Source organism: Phascolarctos cinereus, unplaced genomic scaffold (genome assembly GCF_003287225.1).
Source record: "Phascolarctos cinereus isolate Bilbo 61053 unplaced genomic scaffold, phaCin_HiC Scaffold_2;HRSCAF=192, whole genome shotgun sequence".
NCBI classification, from domain to species: Eukaryota; Metazoa; Chordata; class Mammalia; order Diprotodontia; family Phascolarctidae; genus Phascolarctos; species Phascolarctos cinereus.
Window position 1 is genome coordinate 315,617,608 of NW_027555625.1, and position 20,138 is coordinate 315,637,745.

The window sequence follows — 20,138 nt, forward strand, 5'->3', positions numbered from 1 at the left end:
AGGGGCTTTCAGTCAGGTTGAGGAGAAGTCAGGACGGACCATAGCAGTCAGAGGCAGAAGACCATCCAGATCAACTCCCTCTTACTTTCCACCAGAGGAAATTGAAGTCTGGAAGGGTGGGGTGAGAGGGAGGGGGAGTGATTTTTTTTCCAAAGTCATACAGTGCCCAGTATTCCAATAATACTGGGCAGTTTGTGTTCAGTGCCCAGATAAGAACCATAAAAGTTCCTAAGAGTCAATTAACCAAGGAATGATCCTTTTAAGCTGGGGCTGCAAGGAGACGTTTTAAAGGAGATGAAGAAAGTCTTGAGGGATGAATAGGACCTAAAAAAGCAGGATGGGATAGAGGTGAGGAAGGCATTCTGCAGAGAGGAAACAGCATAAACAAAGGCAGGTAAGAGTGAGTTCACTTGGGGATTATACAAGGGGATATTGTATAGCACAGACCGATTGGAATGAAAAGTCCTATAGGGGAACAATAGCCTTGGGAGATAGGGTTTGAGATGTGGGTTAGAGTCAAATGCTTCAGGGGTGAGGGTAGATATGTACCCACAGCTGATCTCTAAGTATAATGAATGGCATACAAAAGCAATGTTCTAGAAGAAGGAGTCCTATATGGTGGGTGAGAATGGGCGTGAGGTATTTATAGGTGGAGTCACTTACTTCATGTTGCCCAGATGAGAAGACTAATTTCAATCCCCCCTTACCTGTAGGTGCCAGGAGAAGACAATGAGAGCAACCCAATGGTATTAATCCTCTTCTTCCAAAAGTGATCTCTTTTAACCTCCCTGTTCCTGTCAATGGCCTTGTCATTCTCTTAGTCACAAAGCATCCCCAGAGTGGGTACTCTGTTAGTACTTGGGATCACAAGATTCAGAGGTGGATTGCTGGCAAGGTTCTGAAGACTCTTGGGATTCTGTAGGAAATGGTTTGAAGAGAGAAACTTGGGTTGAGGGTGGGTAGTTCCACATTTCCTGGGCCAGCCTGGGCCAAACTCCAGGACCTTACATCTAGGCTCAGCAGCCATCTCGTTTGCAGGTATCCAACCATGCTAAGGATTCTTTGCCTCGTCTCATGTGCACTGCTAATGCCCTCGATGGCTGATCCAGGGGCTCTGCTGAAGCTGGGAATGGAGTTCATGAACAAAGGTGAGTGAACATCTGGGTTGAGGTGAGTTGCTCCTCATTCTGTAGGGATCCCCATGGTGGCATACCCCAGGTTGTTCTTCTGAAGTGTCCTGGGTTACATGATTTCCTTTTTTTCTCTTCCCACCAAAGGCACAACTCATGGACAAACAAAAGTCTCTTACAAACTCATTTATGTTGAAATATAAATGACTGATAAAAGCTCAGGATGGGCCTCCTTCTAGAGGGAATTAGTCTTGGATTCTATAACATAGTTTCCCTTTGTACCTTTGGCAGGTGTCAGGATGAGATATATGAGGTAGGGGGTAGGGATGGGGAGCCTTCCTGGTGTCTCTCACATTCTCCCAAATAGACAACCACCCACTCTATCGATACATAAAGCTCATTATGATGGCATTGGCTAGAACTTTAAATCGCTAGATACTTGCTTTATTCTCGGTCTTTCATTCCCAGCTTATCACCAGGGTTAGCAGTTAGTTTGGGTCTGGAGTCAGGTCACTCAGTCTGTAGCTGATTTGGGGTTAGAGTTGGGGTCAGGGTTTAGGCTGGGGCCAAGATCAGGACTCAGTCAAGGGTGGGGGTTGAGCTCAGTCTAGGACAGGAGCTAGGGTTAGGGGCTCAGTCTTGGCTCAAGATTAGACCTCAGCCTAGTGCCAGGGTCAGAGTCCAACCTAGGGTCAAGATTAGAAACTATTCTGGGTTTGGGGTCAGGGCTCAGTGCAGATAAGTTCTGGGCTGTCCCTAGGAAAGGGGCTAGACTTAGTTCAAAGACTAGGGTTATAAGACAAGGCATGTGCCCAGGTTTAGTTGTCCATCTTGGCAGGGATCAGATATCAATGGCCAGAGAACTTTCTTTTTTGTTAGGCAATGGAGTTAAGTGACTTGCCCAGAGTCACACAGTTAGAAAGTGTTATGTGTCTGAGGTCGGATTTGAACTTAGGTCCTCCCGACTCCAGGGCCAGTGCTCTATTCACTGCTCTACCTAGCTGCCCCCAGAGAACTTTTTTTGTATTGACTTTGACTTCATTTCCAGTATTCCTATAGATAAAGGAAGAATAAAAGAGACGAATGGGAAGAATGTGAAAGAGAACAAGCCAAGCAAGTTCTGCTGTGCATAGATGATGGTGGAGGGGTGGGCTTTATTCCTTGATGATCCCCAAAGCAGTCACTTCCCTTCTTTTATGCATCAGTCACTTAATGAAGTGATAGGTGTACACTGAGGGAGATTGCATCATGTGGTTGCCCTGTGGTGATATTCAGGAGAGAAAAGAATGAGAGTAGCCGATATTTATATTGATTTTGCAAAATGCTTCATACAAAAATAATCTCCTTTGAACCTTGCAACAAGCCATTGGACAGTTAGAGATGTTGATTGATTTGTCCATATTTACACAACTAACGACTGTCTGAAGCAGGATTTGAACCCAAGTCAGCCCGACTCTAAGTCCAATGCAAGCTATCTACTCTACCACACTGCTGCCTGGTGTCCTACCTGGGGACAGCTCACAATCTGATGGAGAAAGACTCATACCCATAAAAAGGTTAACAACAACAAAGTCCCCTAGTGATTAGGGCAGACATTCCTTTAGGCCTGCTGCAGGGTAAACAGGAAAAGTGTGACCTATGGCTTATATTAAACTTGGCCTTTGCTTCCATAGAGAAAGAGGACTTTGAGTGGAAATATAAAGCATGGGTTGGATTGGATATGTATGAAGGATGGGGGAGGGCATTCTGGGGTGACTGGGGGTTCAGGGCCAGAAACAGCAAGATCTTACTGAATGCTATCTCTCTGGGACCTCTTCTAGCTGTGAAGGATGCCATGACTGAGAGCCAGATATTGGAAAAAATGGCAGCCATGGCTAGCCAGAAGCAGGCTGGTGTCAAGTCGATTAAGAGCATGACAGAGTGAGTGCTGGGACAAGGGTGGAGCAATGGGGAAGAGGATGGGACTTGGGTGAAGATGTCCGGGGAAATGGGAAGGAGCTCTGGGGCAGGATGGGGTCTATCAAAATGATCTATGGTCATCTCCCAGTGTCCTGAGAGAGGCAGCAAGGTTCAAGGAGAGTTTAGAACACAGAATGTCAGAGCTGGGAAGGACCTTAGGAGATGGAAGATAGAAATTTAAAACTAGATAGAACCTTAGAACATTGAACATAGAATGTCAGAGCTGAATAGGATCTTAGATGCATATATCCCCTTCATTTACACAGAGCCAGAAACACAAACTAAGAGAGGAATAATGACTTGTCCAAGGTCACACAGTAAATCAGTGGCAAAACTTGAATTAGAATCCAGGTCTCCTAAGACTCAGCCTTGTTTTTTTTTTTCTTGTATGTTGACATTTATATCACTCTTTCTCACTCATCTTCCTAGTATGAAGGTAAAAGAAGTCACACCTCCTATCATCACACTGGACTTTCTGCCAGGGGTGGGAATTTTCCAGTGTGTGTCTACCAGGATCACCATCACAGGGAAGAGGTGAGTGGTGGGAGCTGGGACACATTCCCTGACAGGCTGTCCTTTCCTTCAGGGGCCTGAAACTCTTCAAACTGCATAGGCCTTTATGGAACCTGTCACTTAGAGGTGGGACGCAAACCCTGTGAGCAGAAGTAGAAGCACTGGACAGTGCTACATGACCTACAGGGTAGAACATAGGCATATGATAGGAGAGAGGATCAGTCTTATGGAAGGAATTAAATTAGGAAACTGGATCTGTGTATGTATAAATTGTGCATGCATAATGGCTATATAACATAATAGAAAGACTCATAGGCTCATAGATTTAGAACTAGAAGTGGCCTTAGGTTTCCAGTTATTCCATTTTACAGATGAGGAGACTGCACATACAAATTAAGTGTGTGGGTCACACCACTAGTGAATGTCGGGGGTAGGATTTGAACATAGGCCTTCTGGATTCCAAGTCTGGTGCCCTACCCACCAGATCATGCTGCCTCCAGAGCTGGGGTCCAAAGACCTGGGGTTGCATCTTGGCTTTGTCATGTGGCCATTGCATGCATAACCTCTGGGCAAATCACTTTCTATGAACCTCACTTGTTAAATAAAAGGGTTGAAATAGATGTTTTCTAGGAGTCCTTCCCCGGGGACTATAGATTTACATTCCCATTTTATAGCAACACCCTAAAGTTCAACTATTTGCCCTCAGACCATACAAGAAGTGGGTGGTAGAGCTGAGCCTAGATCTTACAGCTAACTTCTAGATACACCATATCTTTAATATATCCCATCACCTCCCCTCAAAGCTGTAGTTTCCATCACACTTACAGGCATTGGAAATGAATTCAAATTTATCTACCTAAACTTTATGCTCTTCCAGATGTGTCTGGATTATTCAGATTGACTTTTAAGACTACTATAAAAAGAAACAACCCAATCAAAAATGTTTCCATATATAATAGATACTACCCTGAATTGGAGTGGCAGCTAGGTGGCATAGTGGATAGCGTGTTGGACCTGGAGTCAGGAAGATTAATCTTCCTGAGTTCAAATCTGGCCTCAGACACTTCTAGCTGTGTGACCCTGGGCAAGTCACTTAACCCTGCTTGTCTCAGTTCCTCATCTATACAATGAGCTAGAGAAGGAAATGGCAAACATGCCAGTGTCTTTGCTGAGAAAACCCCAAGTGGGGTCATGAAGAATCAGACATGACTGAAAAAGACTGAACAATAAAAAAAACAACCCTGAACTGAGAGTCACCCCTGGGTTTTAATCTTGGCTTTGTCATGACATGCTGTATTACTTTGGGCAAATCCCTTAACCAGTCTGGGCCTCAGTTTCCTCCTCTACAACATGAAGAGGTTTGACTAGATAGAGGCCCCTTACATGTCTGACATTCCAGTATTTTGGCTGCTTGATGGAGATTCAGTGTCTGCACATGATTTCAGGAAATCTATCCTTTCCCTCCTCAGCTTTATGGGTGGCACTATGGAAATCATTGTGGTTGTGAACATCACAGCCACTAACCGGCTGCAGCAGGATGAGGCGACAGGGCTGCCCATGTTCCAGAGTGAAGGATGTCAGATCGTTCTGGTCAGCGTCAAAACCAACCTGCCCAGCAAGTGAGTGTTGAGGAAGCAGTCGACACGGGCTTGTTCTGGAGATTTGGGCCAGGGGCCTTGGTTTGCTGCTTTTGTGGCCAAGGAATCGGCATTCACAGGTGCTCTGAGCTCTTTCTGGCCCCAGCAGGGTCTGTTGCATTGGCACTAAGCTTTGGTTCTCTTTGGGGCCTGGAGCAAAGGACTTGCAGAAAGATCTGCAACCATCCTTCTCACATTCTGCCTTGGCCTAGAGACCTAAGGTTAGCAATAAACCATTCTACTTTTTATTCTTACCACAGAAAAGGGTATTTTTCATATTCAATAGACATAAACAACAATCCTATTACTGTGTTATCCCCCTTCCCCCTCCATGGCGATGGTATACTAATACTCCCTCTTTCTTTTTATTTTCTGTTCATTTTTTTTCATTCAGTCAAAATGATGGATTGCTCACCCATCCATTCACAATTTCAGCCACTTACTCACTACATTCATTTACTTGTTTATTCACTCACTCATTCACTTGCTCTCTTTACTTACTCCATCCATTCATTTTTCTCTTATTCATTCATTCTTTTGCTGATGCTCACTTATTTACTCATTCTTTTACTTGTTCCTGCCCTCCTTTTCCTCCATCTTCCTTACCTTCTGTCCATCCTTTTCTTTCTTAACCATTGGTGTCCTTGTGCCTCTGTTTAGAATGCTTCCTAAAGTAGTCAACAAGTTCCTGGACAGCACACTCAAGAAGGTTCTCCCTGGCATGGTGAGTAAGTTTGAGTTCTTATTACGCTGGGTTTTCCTGGACCTGGCAATCAATCCATCAATTAATCAGCATTTATGAAGCACCTACTATGTGCCAGGCATTATTATATTCTAGGTGTAAAAGTAAAACACTTTTTGCACTCAAGAAACTTGCATTCTAATTGTACAATAAAACATGTAAAGAGGAGTGTTGGTCAGGGAAGGGAATTTTGATTTAGGGAGTCACTGAGATTGTGAATAGAGCCAGAAGGTAGTAAGTTGTGCTTTTTTCAGTAGCAATGCTAATACTAAATTGAGTATTATTCGTAGAGGTGGAAAGCAGGGGTAGAAAGTAGGTTCAGAGCTGAAAAGGATGTTAGCATTGACCTATTATAATTCCTTCATCTTATAGAAGAGAAAACTGAAGGCCAAAGTGTGGAAAAGATGTTCCAAATTCTGGAGGATGTTAATGTTAGAACAAGGCAGAGCATTAGGTCCCTGGGCTTCTGGGGCAGGGCTCTGGGTTACTTGTGAATATCCCACCACCTTTAGCCCATGACAGGAGATCTGGCTATTCTTTCTCTTGAGTTATTTTCTCTTTCCCAGATGTGTCCTGCAATAGATACAGTCCTTGAGTATGTGAACCAGAAGTGGACTCACCTCATGGGTATGTTGTTGTTGTTGTTGTTGTTATTATTATTATTATTCTCCAGCTGGGAAATGGAGTCATAGAATATTAGAGGTGGAAAGGATTTTAGGGGTCACTGATTTCAATTCTAGTTTTATAGAGGAACGCGATGAGGTCTGAGGAATGAAAGTGACTTGCTTAAGGTCACATAGCAAGAGTCAGGGCAAGAAGCTAGGTTTTGTGGACAGCTAATCTATGGCTTTTTAACCCTATGCTGGGTTGGTTCCTGAAGGAAGTGTTCACACCTTTGAGGGCTGGTGGATCCTTTCCCTCATGATGGCCCCATCCCTGAACCAACTGGTGAAATTTGGACAACCTCAGGGCTATCTCTCATACACTTAGTCAGTTCCCTACATCCCTTATTCAGGGGTCTCTGTGTATTCTGTGTCTCTCCCCCACAGACCCCATGCCTGTGGGTGAGGCAGGAAGCATCAAGTACATCCTTACAGGCACCCCAACCACCACAGCAAGCTACATCGAAGTGGATTTCAGTGTAAGTGCTTAAGTGGGGCTGGGACCTTTCTAAGTTGGATGGATAGGACTCTGTGGCCAGAACCACAGCTGGGCACTAGTAGATATGGAGGAGGGGAACAAAACTTTTTTGGCATGGGATAAGTTAATGGAGCATCCCCCATACTGTGCTGAATGTCCAATAGGCCTCTTTGGTAGCTTTTGGCTTTAAGAGATCACATTTTTACCTGTCATGTATCAACCTCAGTGAGACACAGAAATGATGTGAGGATTCTAGAGGGAAGGAGAGAGATGATCACGGTTTCTTTTAGAACTGGGATTCTTAATCTTTTTTAAAATTTTTTTGGTCACAGCACCCAGGGTAGTCTGGTGAGGCCTAGAGATCCCTTCTCAGAATGATGTTTTTAAATGCATAAAATAAAATGGAATCACAAAGGAAACTTATAACATTGAAATTGTGGTTCTTAAAATATTAAAAAAAGTTTATTGACCCTAGGTTAAAAGCCCTTGTTTTATAACAATCACTTTCATGGCAGTTCTGCCCTGGGGCTGAATGAGAAAGGATTGAGGTCTTGGGCACTTAGAATTATTGAGTTCAGTTTTTTGCTTCATCTATAAAATGAGGAAAATAGCTCATTGTCCACCTCACAGGGCTGTTGTAAAGACCAAATAGATTAATGGGTGATAGCTGTACAGAAATCATGAATAGAATAATGATGTGGTAGAATGTGAGCTTCCTCCCCTCCTCTAATGCTTCTTCATGACATGGAAAGTGACACAGGACCCTCAAAAGCCCTGTGACACTGGAACATAATATCTACCAGCCGATTAGCAAGGCCTCAAGTAGAGGACCTCAGAGTACTTGCCATCCAGGCACTAGGCCAGCAGAATCAGCCAAAGGGCAATGAGTTATTTGGCCATAACAATTCTTGTGGCTTGACTGTCAGGTCCTAGAGGAGACTTGAGGAAAAAGGGATCAGCGTCAGTGAAGGAAATGTTCACATGAATGCAATCATGTGTCCCTGAAGTATTGGTGTATGTAATATGACATAAATGAACAGGAAGCAGCCTCCTATAATGGGTAGAGAGCCAAACCTGGAAATAAGAAGACCTGGGTTTGAATCTCACCTTATTATCTGTGTGGCTCGAGGCCAGTCTGGGCCAGATACATTTTAGGTCTCAGTTTCCTTACCTACAAACTGAGTGGGCTAAACCTTCTGACTTCTTCCAGCCCTAGATCTGTTCTTCTATGATCTAGGTTTCTATGATCCTATGGAGTCAGCAAGACTAGGATTCAAGTGCTCTTTTTGATATGTATGGGCTATGTGACCCTGAGCAAGTCACTTAACTTTTCAGAGTGCCAGACAGCTCTCTAAGACCATAAGTTACAGAGCAGCTGCTGATCTGTGTTTTCAGTGTCTCCTCATGGAAGTTCCCCATACCAATGAAATCACAAATTCAACCCCCCAAAAGAGAAAAATACATCAATAGTCTATTAATATTAATGTTATGTTCCTTCTAGCTATCACATGTGTGGTTTGAGGAATATTCATATAATGATAACATTAGATCTGGAAGGGATCTTAGAACATATAATGTCAGAGCTGAGAGGGACCTTATAGACCATCTAAATGAACTTCCTCGTGTCTTTTTTCTTTTCTGTTTTGGCGAGGCAATCATAGCTAAGTGATTTGCCCAGAGTCACAGTGTCAAGTGTCTGAGCCAGATTTGAGCTCAGGTCCTCCTGACTCCAGGGCCAGTGCTGTATCCACTGCACCACCTAGCTGCCCCTCCTCATTTCACAAATGGAGAAGCTGATGCCTGGGAAAGGAAGTGACTTGCCCAGGGTCACACAGTAATTCAAAGGTATAGCCAGAATTAGAACCCATGTCTCTTGACTCCTAACTTAACACTCTTTCCACTGTATCACACTGACTCTTGTGACAATGAAATAGCACATTTGAGAGGTATGGCTGAGAAGAAATGGAGGCAGCGAGGCTACAGAGTCCCAGGACCTGGGTTTACTTCCTGGCTCTGCCTCTTACAATCTGTAAGTAGTACCTACTACCTAGCTATTTAGCTACCTGTATGCTCTTGGATAGGCCACTTGGCTTTATGGAGCCTAGGTTTCCTTGACTGGAATGAGGTCCCTTCCATCTCTAAAGCTAAAGAGCTCTTGAATGTTATAATTTTAGTATTCAAAGACTTCCTAATGATTTGGTATGTAGCATCAGTTGTTTCACTTGTATCTGTTTCTTTCTGACCCCATTTTGGGGTTTTCTTGGCAAAGACACTGGAGTGTTTGCCATTTCTCTGAGGCTAGTCTCTGAGGCTGGCTTGTCTGAGGCTAGATTTGAACCCAGGAAGAGGAGTCTTCCTCACTCTAGGCTTGGCACTCTGTGCACTATGGTGCCACCTAGCTGTCCTTAGCGTCAGTGTGTATAATTGAGAAACAAGAGTTAATTATTCTTGAGGGTGAATGAATGTCCATGTATCCCATACCCAACTGTATAGCCTGTAGTCCAGCGAGAAGAGGGTGATACCATTGCTCTGCCTGAAGATGGAGCTGCTATCACAGCCCCAGAAGACTACCCAGATGGTTCATCCCAGCTGGTACTCTCTGCAGCATTCTTCACTGCTGAGTTCACCCTCCTACAGAAATATTTTGATGTGGATATCAAAGGCAAAACCGTGAGTCACTTTCTACTCTCTCACCATGATCCTGGCCCTCCTCCTGGCCACAATTGGGAGTCTGCTTTCCTTTCAGTGTAAAGGATCTAGGGTGGGGGAGGGGTACGTGTAACTTTTAATTAAAAGATTTGTTCAGTAAAACTTGGACTCAGTCAGAAGACCACAGTCAAAGACCTAGCAGGCCACAGGTTCCTCACCCCTGGTCTAGGGCCTTGTGGTCCATGCCTATTGGGGTTCCCTCCACCTTTAGTGACAGTCATTCGTTCTCCTGTTTGACTGAATTTTCTGAGGGTTGGGACCCTGGCTTCTTCATCTTTTTATTCTTCAGTGCTGAATACAGTATTCATAGATGGTATGTCATAAAGATTTGTCAAATTGAGATTTTATTTTTGTTTTACAGATTGGCAAGCTCCCCCCACATACGACCAAAACACTATCTCGCTTTGTGCCTCGGGTAAGTCATTTTCCTGGCTCTGACCCCCTAGATTGGGCCAAATGGAAAAAGAATCACTGCCCGTTTTCCCACAAAACTGTCCTTCGTAGTTCACTTTCCTCTAGGTTTTCTAAAGCGTTTTCTTGACCACAACTCCTCGAGCTAAGTAGTACAGACATTATTAGCATTCCAATTCTATATATGAGCAAAGAGAGACCTAGAGAGGTCAGAGAACTACAGATTGAGAACTTGAAGGAACCTTAGCAGAACAGCTTACTCAGTCCTCTTACAGATGAGGAAAATGAGAGTCAGGTTAAATGACTCAAACATAGTAAATATGAGAACCAAGATTTGAACCTGTTTTTTTCTGGCTTAAAAGCTATCCTTCTATCATGCCACGCTACCTCCTTTGTGCCCTTCCCCCTGCCTTGTGGAGGAAATGGTGCTGCTGTGGCTGTGGCAAGAGTGCCAAGAAGGGGGCTGGTGAGGACATTTTATGCCTGAGATTAAACTTGAAATGCTATAAGCACATTCCCAGGGCCAAGCTGCCAAGAGAGTTGCCATAATACAGAATCAAATGGAATAAGATGAAAATCCTTTTGTTAATAGGTGTTTTTTTTTTTAATTTCTAGGAGATGTGAGGAGGGGTGTTTTTTTTTAAATCAGCAAGCTAAAAAATTTTAGGTGAAATATCACCCCAGCACACTGAATTTTTCTCAAATTCATTTATCACACTTGTTCTACCACCAGTTTATTGGTGCTGTTGGACCAACAGATCAATAGCATTCTCTGTTGTCCCTTTGGTCCAAGAGAAAGCAATGGTGCATCAGAAGTGAATGGACTGTCAAAGTACCAACTTACTGTCTATGTCTTATTTGGAAAAGGTGGCCGGAGGTGGTTTTATAGAACGTGACTGTGGAAAAGTAACGGAAACATTTTCTCCATTTTCTGGTGCCTGCATACAAGGAGAAACAAAAAAATATATACACTTCCTTTGTCCAATATAAAAACAGTGATGAGAAATTTTACTCTACTTCTAATGAGACTGACAGCCACAGAATTTGTCTTGAAGAGAATATCTCCAATTCCTACAGGTTGGTAAGGCTTATCGCAAATCACTGCCTTTGATGACCCAAATCAGAATCAGTAAGCCCCCAAAAGACATCATGAAACCAGGCAAGAGCCAGCTGCACCTCCATGGCACAATAGAGATGTTCGCTATTCCTCCCAAGTCAGGTCCTTCCTCCATGTTTGTTCTAGAAATTGTGAGTATTCAAACAATTTCTCTTTCACTAACAGGGCCTGTCTATCTTTGTGATTGGTCAGCTTGCTAGAGGGCAATTATTGGGGAACTGATTATATGATCTGATTTAATTGTCTTGATGGCTCCATGTGAGAAAATATGATTGGCACCTTCAGATATCTAAAAGACTCTCATAGAGGAGAGAGATTAGACTTGGTCCACTTGGTCCTAGAAGGCAGAACTAGGATTAGTTGGTGAAAGTGATAAGGAGGCAGATTTTAACTTGACATTAGGAAGAACTTCCTAAAAATTCAACCTATCCAACAATGGAGTGGTTGCCTTGGTAGGTAGTGATCAGTTCCCTATCACTGGAGGTTTTTATGGAGAGTCTGGATGACCCCTTGTGGGGGAAATTGTAGAGGAAACAGAAAAGGGATATAGATGTTGGATGAGATGTCCTCAGAGGCCCCAGTCCAGGGGACTAGAGATTTGATGAGTGGGCAACCAGACTGAGTTGGCCATGGTATAGACGCAGAGTTCAAGAGAGATAAAGATCACTCTATTATTTGAAAAATATTTAGAAACTACCCAGAATTGTGCTAGCTGCTTTGCAAGGCATAAGGAACCATAGAGATGAAATCCTTAACTGGTGAGATCATGGGGCTGAGGGTATGGGGACTGGGAAAATGGGTGATGATCTTATTTGATCTTGGACTTGAACAGACAAAGAGCAGGAAATGGTTGGGTTGGATGGTTTCTAAAGTCTCTTCTAGCTCTGATGTTCTACAGATCTATGATTTGAATTCATCCTTATTGACAGGACCAAGGCAAACCATATTGTGTGTTTCCCATCCCTCTCCCAAACATTTTTATCCTTGTTTCATTGATTAAAATGAACATTCTAGACTATTTTGTAGGGATTGAGCAGTCAGAGAAAAGTAGCTTAGTAGAAATGGGAAGTAGTTAATAGAAATGGGAAAGAAGGTCCCCGGAGACTGATAAGAAAGGTGTGACAAAATGAACAAATTGTGTGCAGATGGGCCTTAGGTCTTTGTTAGCTCTAACTTAAGAGTCACCTCTTTCCTCCCTACTTGCTGCCTCCCCATATCTTTGCTCCTGGAAAATGGGAGGGGGGAGATCCTGAAGCATATGTCCTTAGCTGAAGGCTGGTTCTGTCTATTGGAGTTAAGAATCTGGAGGAAGGTATATTTGAACACATATCTGAAAGGTTTATGTGTTTGAAAAGTGCTGTGCTCTTGGACTAACTTCCTATTCTTTGCCACTGGTAGCGTTTCAGCCTGGACATTCAGTACTCATTGAGTGAAGACAAGGTGCACATGGTCACATCCATGAACAAGTAAGTAAGGATCACTCACTGGGGCAAGGGCATCCTCTTTGGCAAATACGCACATGGACAAATGTTACAAGTTATATGACACTCACCCATGACATGCCCACAGAACACATTTGTCTATGAAATGTATAATATTCACTCACTCAAAGAACACACTATTATCTGACATACTAAGCATACGGATATGCCACCTCACATGTTATATGACACACATGTGAAATGAACACATTTACATGACACTCTGGAGGCTATATATATGTAATATACACTCACCCAAGATGTACACGAAATATACACATGGTATACATGAAGTGCATGATACATAGCTTATGATCACACACGCCGCACTCAGATATAATGTTACACTGAGGTATACACACAGAATGTTGCTTCACAGGGGAAAGAAAATGAGACAATAAAAAGAATCAGCACCGAGCATCCTGGGTAGGTTAAGCCTATCCTACCCAAGTCGTTCCTGGTGGAAGGTGGAGAGACACATTCAGGAAGAAGAGAAGATGCAATCCTTTGCCCCTAAAGAGCAAATGGCCTCATGACCATGGCTGTAGAATGTGTGGTTATAGGAGGACATAGAACAGAACGCTATCAGCCTTGATATCTTTCCAGTTCAGGCTTCTTATTAGTAGGAGCCCTCCCAGCCTGAACCTTAGAATGGGTCTTCCCATCCTCCTGCCATGTTTTAGCCTTTTTTTCCTGAAACAGATGTCCTTGTCTCCCAGGCTGCCCAAATCTCCCTTTTCTACCTCTGACTGGCTCCTCTTTCTTCTCTGCAGATTGCTGGACCTTTCTGTGGTGTCTTCTTCCATTAGACCCTTTAAGGTGAATGCACAAAACTTCTATCTTATCTTGCTTTATATGGGGGAGGTGATGTGGTATGACGGAGAGCATATTGGAGTGGGAGTGAGGAAGACCTGTATTCAAATCTTGCTTCTAATACCAGCTTAGGTGACTATGAACAAATCACTCAATTTCTCTGTACAATGAGGATAATCCTGACAGTAGCATCTAATTTGCGGAGTTGTGAGACTCCAATGATATAACATATTTAAAGCACTTCACAAATGTTAAAGCTTTTTATTATTATTGGATACCATGTAGCCATGAGAAACTCATAGGGATGACTTTGTTCCAACTTGGTTAATGACAAGAAGGGTCCAGAAAGTAGAAACAGTAACTAAGTAGTAGTGGGGATAGGTTGTCATGAAGCCACCTGCACTCTTCCTTAAGTCCCCTGACCCGCTCCTGTACACATGCCTAGTACCTTATAAACAGTGGTACATGTTTACAAGTTGCCTGGGAATAGAATCTGTGGGGGACCTTAATTCTTCCTGGGTTATTACCAGTAAGTAATAAAAAAATAGGAGGTGACAGGATGGCTGTTAGACAAGAGCTAACCTGGTGTAGTCTAGAGTTGGATTTCAGCAGTGCTGAATACCTTTAATTAATCTGAGTGCTTTATAACAGTTCCCTCTTCTGGTTCCCTCCTCTTCATAGACTCATGGCTCTCCTTAGGAGATGTCCCCCTTTTCCCAGTATCACATAGATGAGACTTAGTTCCCTGGACCCAGACTCAAAGGGGCTCTTGTATGAGGAGATAGAAGTCTTTCTACAAATTGTTCAATAGCAGGTAGTGAATTTCCCACGTTCCCTATTCCTGGGAATATCCTGACCATGGAACAAATCTGACATGTTTTTATTTTAAAATTTTGCATCATCTCTTGTTTTCATATCACCTTAATTTTCTTTCATACACACACACACACACACACACACACACACATGTTTCCTCTTCCTTTTCCTCCTCCTCTTCTAATCCTCTAGAGAGTCATTCCTTATAACACAGACTAAAAAAAAAAAACCAAACAGAAAAGAAATCAATTCATCAAAACTAATCAATGCATCAACTGAGTTTGACAGTGCCTAGCATAGTTCTTGGCATAAAGTAGGTACTTAATCAATGCTTGACTTGATTTGACAACGTGCAACATTCTACATCCCAGAGTTGCTCACCTGTACAAAGAAGAGAAAGAATTACATTCTTCTGTTTCTTTTTCGGGGTCACATTTGGTCATTATAATTACATAGCATATGGTTTCAATGTTTTTCCTTCCATTTACATTCTTGTCATTGTATGTATTGTTTTCCTGCTTTGGCTCATTTCATTTTGCATTGGTTTCTGCTGACATGCTTGATAGAATAATAGCCTGTTGTGCCAAAGCAGAGACAAGTGGTCAGACTACACCACTAGATCGGGTCTAGCCAGGTGTTAGTGAACTCTATTGACTCCCTGCTGTCATGAGAAAGGGAAGGGTTAGGTTGTGAATCAGATGCATGACAACAGCACTTCCCATTTTTCTCTGTGTTCAACATCCCTGAGGCTTTTTTCTTTCTTTCTTTTTTTTCTTTTGGTGAAGAGGAAGAGAGGGATAAGATGAATAGCTGTGAAACAATTGGCACAAAACCTCGACTTCCTTAGTACTGAGTACCTGGGTTTCATGAACTAATGACATTAGTGACCAGCTCTTGTTACCATGGCTAACACTCTGTTTGTGGGCAAAGGCAGAAATCTATAGCCTATTCTTGTCTCAAAACACTGACCTACTGGTGGTTTTATATATCTAGAACTACTTGTAGGGACTTCTAACTCCTAATCAATCAACTAATAAACATTTATTAAGCACTCACTATATGCCAGGCACTGTGCTAAGAGCTGAGTATACAAGTAGAGTCAAAAGATAGTCCCTGCCCTCAAGGACCTTACAATCTAATGAGAGAGATGATATGCAAACAAATATATACAAAACAAGTTATATACTGGATAAATAGGAAACAATCAACAGAGGGAAGGCACTAGAATAAAAATGGGTTGGGGAAGGCTTGCAGTAAAAGATGGGATTTTAGTTGGGACTTAGAGAAAGCCAGGGAGGTCAGTAGGTAGAGTAGAGAAGGGAGAACATTCTGGGTATGCAAATAGGACCCCACTCTGCAGGACACACTGCAGACAGGATGACCCCATCCCAAACCAGCGGCTCAGCACTTATTTCACCAGGGAAGAAGGAACGAGCTCTCCCAACCATCCCCTCTCTCTTTCTCCCCCTCTCAGCAGCCCTAGCAGCTTTAAGTCACCATACAAATGTCAATTTGTTCCCTAAAGTGGTAGGATCTGGCCAAACCCTTACTATGTCAAACAAGAGGGTCCTTCCCCTCCATCTTCTGAGAAGGTTAGCATGCTGAGACAGTGGGTAATAACCAGCAGTAGATGCAATCCTCTTACTTCTTGCTGGCTTTTTGGAAGAGATATCTACCTACTGGCTTGTGGGAGATGCTACCGTCAGCCCATCCAGGGGTAGATGAGCCACGTCTGTTCTTGCTAGTGTAAGGGAGATATTCCCAACTCCTCAATCCCAGTGCATGGAACTAATAAAATGCTCAGGCAAAGAGGTATTCTCCCTGATAAAGGAGTCAGGGCGTGAATCAGGGATTCTTAACATTTCTTGTTTCATGGGCCCGGTTGGCAAGTCTCATAAAGCGTATGGCCTTCTTCTCAGAACAATAGTTTCATATGCATAAAATAAAATACATAGGATTTTTTTCATACATAGGATTATAAAGAAACCAATTATTTTGAAATACAGTCATTAAAATATTAAAAAAACAACAACAATAAATTGTCAGACCTCCGGTTAAAGACTTCTGGTGTAGAGGATCTTGTTAGTTACATTAATTGGGTTTGTGGAGTGTGGGGTACTCCTCTAACATTAACATACAGAGCCATGGCAGTACTCAAGGTGCTAACTGCACCTGGTACAGTGGACAAAACCACTGGAGATGCAGTCAGCAGACATGGGTCTGAATGTTGGCTCTGGCCCATACTACCCATGTAACCTTGGGCAGGGTTATTTGGGCCTTAGTTTCCTCTTCTGTAAAACAAGAAGATTGGACAAAATGACCTCTAAGGGACCCTTTCTGTGCTGAATCTGTGATACTTTGTTTTCATGAACTTCATGGCAGCTCAGGCAAACAAGGGTAAGCCCTCGTTGATGAGAGCAGGGCTTCCTGTGGAGGGGACCACCTTCTTGCAAAGCCCTAGGACCCCAGAGCAGTGCAGCCTTGTCCTGGTCCTCAGTTTTCCAAAAGGTCTCAGGGCCCTGTAATATTCAGAGAGCCTTCACCTTCTTCCTCCCAGGGCTCAATCCAATCAAGGTCTCTGTTCTATTACCTTCTGGGATTGGGTATCTAGAATGAAGACCAGGCTGTACCTCCATCCTTTGTACGGGGGTATGGCCAATAGAAAATGGGGAAGAGTCCCAGGTTTCTTATCTATAAAATGAGAAAGTTTCACTAAGCTATTTCTAAGATCTCTCGTCCCTCTGACACTTTATTTTCAAAGCCATAGTTTTCTGATACCCTATGTTTGTTTCTTGCAGGAGAAAAAGCTGAAAATTTTTTTAACTAGTTTACTCCAAGAGGCTTATGTACCAGTCATCAATGGTGAGGGCCAAAAGGCATTTTGCTTTTCCCATGGGGCAGCTGACTAATTCGGTGGGGAGAGGGCAGGCAGAGACCCTGGGCAGTGGAGGTGTTACTTTGGTTAAAGGTCTTGCCTGTTCATTGTGTTTGAATGTGACAAGATGAGTAGGGGTAGGAGCAATGATAAGCTGCTGGGGAATCCAGTCTTGGTCTTAGCATCTTGAACATCACACCCAGAGACAATGACAGCAGCAAGAACTCTGGACTGGAATTCAGGAGCCCGTATTAGTTGGGATACATAAGGCTGTGTGACCTTGGCATGACCTAAATCTCCTAAAACCTCAGTTTCCCCATCTGCAAAATGGGGATGATAATACTCATCCCACCTACATCATAAAGTTGTCAGGAGAAAAATGCTTTGTAAGGTATTGTGGTACAGAGGTCAGAGTATTGGAGTTGGAGTCAGAAAGACATGGGTTCAAATCCTATCTCAGATCTTTACTAGTGGCATGATCTTGGTCAAATTACTTAAACTGTCTGGGCCTCAGTTTCCTCATCTGTAAAATGGAGGATTGGATGACCTCTGAATTTCCTTCCAGTTCAAAATTCTAAATTTTATGAGCTTTAAATGCTATAGAGATGTTGAATCTCCTTGACTTCATCCCATACCCTAAGATGTCTCTCCTTTTCTCCCTAATTCATTCCTAGTTTTGGCCCCTGCTGATAGTGTCTTCTTGACTTTTTTCAGGTGCGCTCGAAGTTGGGTTCCCGCTTCCAGACTTCCTAGGCACGAAGTATGGCCAATCAGAGCTGGCCATTGTGGAGGTATGGGTTAGGGCCCTTTCTGCTTCCTGTCTGCCTTATCTCTAAAGTTGAGGGGTGGGGGGAGCTAAGAGGTCTGGACTGACACAAAGAGAAGACAAGTTTCAAACTCCCTTCCCCTCCCCAGCCCACTATAACCCCTACCCAGACTAAAGAGCAGCGTTTTGCCTAGGGAATGAAGCACCACCTAGGAATCAGGCCTAGCTTGAAGTCCTAGCTCTGGTTGTTTGACTTCGGGGAAGTCACCTTCCTTCTTGATGCCTCTTTCTGGCTTTTCCTCTGATGGCCAAGGGGCCTGGAGTCTTTCCACAGTTCCATACTATCTCCCTGAACCAGAGGAAGCTAGAGGTGATATCTGTGATTGGCTAAGGCACTGATTAAAAATGCCATGGATAATCCTGGTCCCAGAAATATCAGTGGTTCCCTCTTTCCGTGCTTCTAGTTCACACATTGCTTTGTGCAAAGGAACCAGGTCAGGTATTATTATTCCTGGTTTTTTTTTTTCAGAGAAGATATTGAAGCTTCATAGAAAGGAGGTAACTTGCCTAAGATCACGTAGCAAGTTAGAGACAGAGCCAGGAGCAGAAAAATGAGAGTAGCCTTTACAGAAAGCCCACAGACACTAAGATAAATCTCAGGGTTGCTTAAGCATGTGACTCTGAGCCCCTAGGCTCTGGTTCTTTGTTTTGTAGGGTCTGAATGAAATCCTAAGAGGGCAGGGAAAGATTGTGGGTCGATTGCTCTAGAAACAGACTGCCTAGCTGAACAGAAATCTTCCTCTTTGTACACCCTTCCTCTCTTCTTAGTGGATTATGGTGTCCAGCTTAGACACCTGCCATCGAGCCAACCAGGCCATTCCCAGAGGCTGGGGCAGAAGGGTGTGTGTGTGTGTGTGTGTGTGTGTGTGTGTGTGTGTGTGTGTGTATGTGTGAGACTCAACTCCTTCTCTGTTTATTCCGAGATGCCCTGGGCCAGATGGTGGGAGTCCAGGCCCTTCTTATTCCCTTCTTCCACCCTGTCCCCAGGACCCCCAAAGCAAGGCCCCACTGCTTTCTTGAGCACAGGTCCCATAGCAGGTGGCAGGTCCCCTAGCGGGTGGAATGAACCCCATCCCAAGCACCCATCTCCACAGAAATTTAGCCAAAGAGGCCCTTCTTACTTGAGTTTCTATTTCTTCTCTTTTCTGTCAGAACGCCCTGGTGGTGGACCTGCGGACATCCTAGGGGAGAGGAGGAGCTGTCTTATTGCCCAGGGTACCTGCCTAAAGTCAAGAGAGCCGAGAGTTCACCCCTCTTCCAGACTCCAGCCTTTTACATTTTGCTTGTGAATGTTTTTCCTCAGATAAGGAGAGGGAAAGGGCTTTGCCTGTGGCCTATCTCAATAACCAGGATAAATGGCTTCACTGGAATCTGACTGACATCTTTGCTTGCAGCAAATCTACCCTTCTCTCCCCCTCTCCACATGACCATTTCAGAGACTGGGTTGTAGGTCCAACTCTGCCACTTCCTCACTGCTTGACCCTTGCCAAGTCACACTGCCCATGTGACCTGAAACCCAAGCCCCTAGGCCAATATACTGCCCTAACCCTGGGGATATAGCATATGGCATTGAAGGAGAGACACTGGACAGTAGGAGTTGGCAGTGGGTGATTGGCAGTGCTTGTATTAGGGGTGATGGTAAGTGGGGAGTGAAACAGGGTAAGGGAAGGACAGAGAGAGGGGTAGAGATGGTAGAAAGCAAAAGTCAACAGCATCCCCCACTTCCTCCCCAGCTGGATGTGGTCAAAAGCAGGCAGATCCATAGTGACTCCCAGTTGGAAAGAACCTCAGAGGGTGTCTTGTCTAACCTCATTGCACTTCAAGTCACTATGAGGGAGAATTTTCTATAATGGCCCCTCACTGATCACTCATTTTTTTCACTGTCCAGTTGTCCACCCTCAATCATTATTAGTAACAATAGTAACAATGAAAATAGGTGACATCTGCATTCATTCATTTGTTCATTCAT

The 20,138-nt window shown here is 43.6% G+C and overlaps 1 protein-coding gene across 1 annotated transcript; it reads left to right on the forward strand.

Moving 5' to 3' along the window:
- The first annotated feature begins 1,048 nt into the window (after positions 1 to 1,048).
- On the forward strand, positions 1,049 to 19,433 carry BPIFB6 (BPI fold containing family B member 6). The gene is made up of 15 exons (XM_020990815.1): positions 1,049 to 1,148; positions 2,951 to 3,050; positions 3,519 to 3,623; positions 5,072 to 5,221; positions 5,900 to 5,963; positions 6,548 to 6,608; positions 7,031 to 7,122; positions 9,615 to 9,791; positions 10,192 to 10,245; positions 11,319 to 11,489; positions 12,757 to 12,824; positions 13,613 to 13,658; positions 17,267 to 17,330; positions 18,058 to 18,134; positions 19,322 to 19,433. The coding sequence occupies exons 1-15, from the start codon at positions 1,049 to 1,051 to the stop codon at positions 19,352 to 19,354; spliced, it is 1,362 nt and encodes a 453-aa protein (XP_020846474.1). The 3' UTR covers positions 19,355 to 19,433.
- Positions 19,434 to 20,138: the final 705 nt, after the last annotated feature.